Below are 3,232 nucleotides of genomic sequence, written 5' to 3'. Positions count from 1 at the left end.
GGATCTAGAGGCACAGGGTATGAGGAGCTACCTAGAGGCACAGGGTATGAGGAGGTATCTAAAGGCACAGGTTAGGAGGGGGAATCTAGAGGCACAGGGTATGAGGAGGGATCTAGAGGCACAGGGTATTAGGAGGGATCTAGAGGCACAGGGTATGAGGAGCTACCTAGAGGCACAGGGTATGAGGAGGGATCTAGAGGCACAGGGTATGAGGAGGTATCTAGAGGCACAGGGTATGAGGAGGTATCTAAAGGCACAGGTTAGGAGGGGGAATCTAGAGGCACAGGGTATGAGGAGCTACCTAGAGGCACAGGGTATGAGCAGGGATCTAGAGGCACAGGGTATGAGGAGCTACCTAGAGGCACAGGGTATGAGGAGGTATCTAAAGGCACAGGTTAGGAGGGGGAATCTAGAGGCACAGGGTATGAGGAGGGATCTAGAGGCACAGGGTATGAGGAGGGATCTAGAGGCACAGGGTATGAGGAGGGATCTAGAGGCACAGGGTATGAGGAGCTACCTAGAGGCACAGGGTATGAGGAGGGATCTAGAGGCACAGGGTATGAGGAGGGATCTAGAGGCACAGGGTATGAGGAGCTACCTAGAGGCACAGGGTATGAGGAGGTATCTAAAGGCACAGGTTAGGAGGGGGGATCTAGAGGCACAGGGTATGAGGAGGGATCTAGAGGCACAGGGTATGAGGAGGGATCTAGAGGCACAGGGTATGAGGAGCTACCTAGAGGCACAGGGTATGAGGAGGGATCTAGAGGCACAGGGTATGAGGAGGTATCTAGAGGCACAGGGTATGAGGAGGTATCTAGAGGCACAGGGTATGAGGAGGGATCTAGAGGCACAGGGTATGAGGAGGGATCTAGAGGCACAGGGTATGAGGAGGGATCTAGAGGCACAGGGTATGAGGAGGGATCTAGAGGCACAGGGTATGAGGAGGGATCTAGAGGCACAGGGTATGAGGAGGGATCTAGAGGCACAGTGTATGAGGAGGGATCTAGAGGCACAGGGTATGAGGAGGGATCTAGAGGCACAGGGTATGAGGAGGGATCTAGAGGCACAGGGTATGAGGAGGTATCTAGAGGCACAGGGTATGAGGAGGTATCTAGAGGCACAGGGTATGAGGAGGGATCTAGAGGCACAGGGTATGAGGAGGGATCTAGAGGCACAGGGTATGAGGAGGGATCTAGAGGCACAGGGTATGAGGAGCTACCTAGAGGCACAGGGTATGAGGAGGTATCTAAAGGCACAGGTTAGGAGGGGGAATCTAGAGGCACAGGGTATGAGGAGGGATCTAGAGGCACAGGGTATGAGGAGGGATCTAGAGGCACAGGGTATGAGGAGCTACCTAGAGGCACAGGGTATGAGGAGGGATCTAGAGGCACAGGGTATGAGGAGGGATCTAGAGGCACAGGGTATGAGGAGCTACCTAGAGGCACAGGGTATGAGGAGGTATCTAAAGGCACAGGTTAGGAGGGGGAATCTAGAGGCACAGGGTATGAGGAGGGATCTAGAGGCACAGGGTATTAGGAGGGATCTAGAGGCACAGGGTATGAGGAGCTACCTAGAGGCACAGGGTATGAGGAGGGATCTAGAGGCACAGGGTATGAGGAGGTATCTAGAGGCACAGGGTATGAGGAGGTATCTAGAGGCACAGGGTATGAGGAGGGATCTAGAGGCACAGGGTATGAGGAGGGATCTAGAGGCACAGGGTATGAGGAGGGATCTAGAGGCACAGGGTATGAGGAGGGATCTAGAGGCACAGGGTATGAGGAGGTATCTAGAGGCACAGGGTATGAGGAGGTATCTAGAGGCACAGGGTATGAGGAGGTATCTAGAGGCACAGGGTATGAGGAGGGATCTAGAGGCACAGGGTATGAGGAGCTACCTAGAGGCACAGGGTATGAGGAGGGATCTAGAGGCACAGGGTATGAGGAGGGATCTAGAGGCACAGGGTATGAGGAGGGATCTAGAGGCACAGGGTATGAGGAGCTACCTAGAGGCACAGGGTATGAGGAGGTATCTAAAGGCACAGGTTAGGAGGGGGAATCTAGAGGCACAGGGTATGAGGAGGGATCTAGAGGCACAGGGTATGAGGAGGGATCTAGAGGCACAGGGTATGAGGAGCTACCTAGAGGCACAGGGTATGAGGAGGGATCTAGAGGCACAGGGTATGAGGAGGGATCTAGAGGCACAGGGTATGAGGAGCTACCTAGAGGCACAGGGTATGAGGAGGTATCTAAAGGCACAGGTTAGGAGGGGGAATCTAGAGGCACAGGGTATGAGGAGGGATCTAGAGGCACAGGGTATGAGGAGGGATCTAGAGGCACAGGGTATGAGGAGCTACCTAGAGGCACAGGGTATGAGGAGGGATCTAGAGGCACAGGGTATGAGGAGCTACCTAGAGGCACAGGGTATGAGGAGGTATCTAAAGGCACAGGTTAGGAGGGGGAATCTAGAGGCACAGGGTATGAGGAGGGATCTAGAGGCACAGGGTATGAGGAGGGATCTAGAGGCACAGGGTATGAGGAGCTACCTAGAGGCACAGGGTATGAGGAGGGATCTAGAGGCACAGGGTATGAGGAGGGATCTAGAGGCACAGGGTATGAGGAGCTACCTAGAGGCACAAGGTATGAGGAGGGATGTAGAGGCACAGGGTATGAGGAGGGATCTAGAGGCACAGGGTATGAGGAGCTACCTAGAGGCACAGGGTATGAGGAGGTATCTAGAGGCACAGGGTATGAGGAGGTATCTAGAGGCACAGGGTATGAGGAGGTATCTAGAGGCACAGGGTATGAGGAGGTATCTAGAGGCACAGGGTATGAGGAGGGATCTAGAGGCACAGGGTATGAGGAGGGATCTAGAGGCACAGGGTATGAGGAGGGATCTAGAGGCACAGGGTATGAGGAGGGATCTAGAGGCACAGGGTATGAGGAGGGATCTAGAGGCACAGGGTATGAGGAGCTACCTAGAGGCACAGGGTATGAGGAGGTATCTAAAGGCACAGGTTAGGAGGGGGAATCTAGAGGCACAGGGTATGAGGAGGGATCTTGAGGCACAGGGTATGAGGAGGGATCTAGAGGCACAGGGTATGAGGAGCTACCTAGAGGCACAGGGTATGAGGAGGGATCTAGAGGCACAGGGTATGAGGAGGGATCTAGAGGCACAGGGTATGAGGAGCTACCTAGAGGCACAGGGTATGAGGAGGGATGTAGAGGCACAGGGT

The 3,232-nt window shown here is 54.4% G+C and overlaps 1 protein-coding gene across 1 annotated transcript; it reads left to right on the top strand.

Annotated features, from left to right (window-relative positions):
- Positions 1-346: 346 nt before the first annotated feature.
- LOC121003210 lies at positions 347-2,393 on the top strand. Its single transcript, XM_040434866.1, has 2 exons — positions 347-1,340; positions 1,621-2,393. Exons 1-2 carry the CDS (start codon positions 371-373, stop codon positions 1,626-1,628), a joined length of 978 nt encoding a protein of 325 aa, XP_040290800.1. The 5' UTR covers positions 347-370; the 3' UTR covers positions 1,629-2,393.
- Positions 2,394-3,232: the final 839 nt, after the last annotated feature.

This window comes from Bufo bufo, chromosome 6 (genome assembly GCF_905171765.1).
Source record: "Bufo bufo chromosome 6, aBufBuf1.1, whole genome shotgun sequence".
Lineage (NCBI taxonomy): Eukaryota > Metazoa > Chordata > Amphibia > Anura > Bufonidae > Bufo > Bufo bufo.
Note: the sequence above shows the minus strand (reverse complement) of the source record. Positions and strands in the feature narration are given on the sequence as shown.

What these genes read in the sequence shown, in the direction of transcription:
- LOC121003210 (XM_040434866.1), top strand. Translation starts at nt 371, where the DNA reads ATGAGGAGGTATCTAAAGGCACAGGTTAGGAGGGGGAATCTAGAGGCA.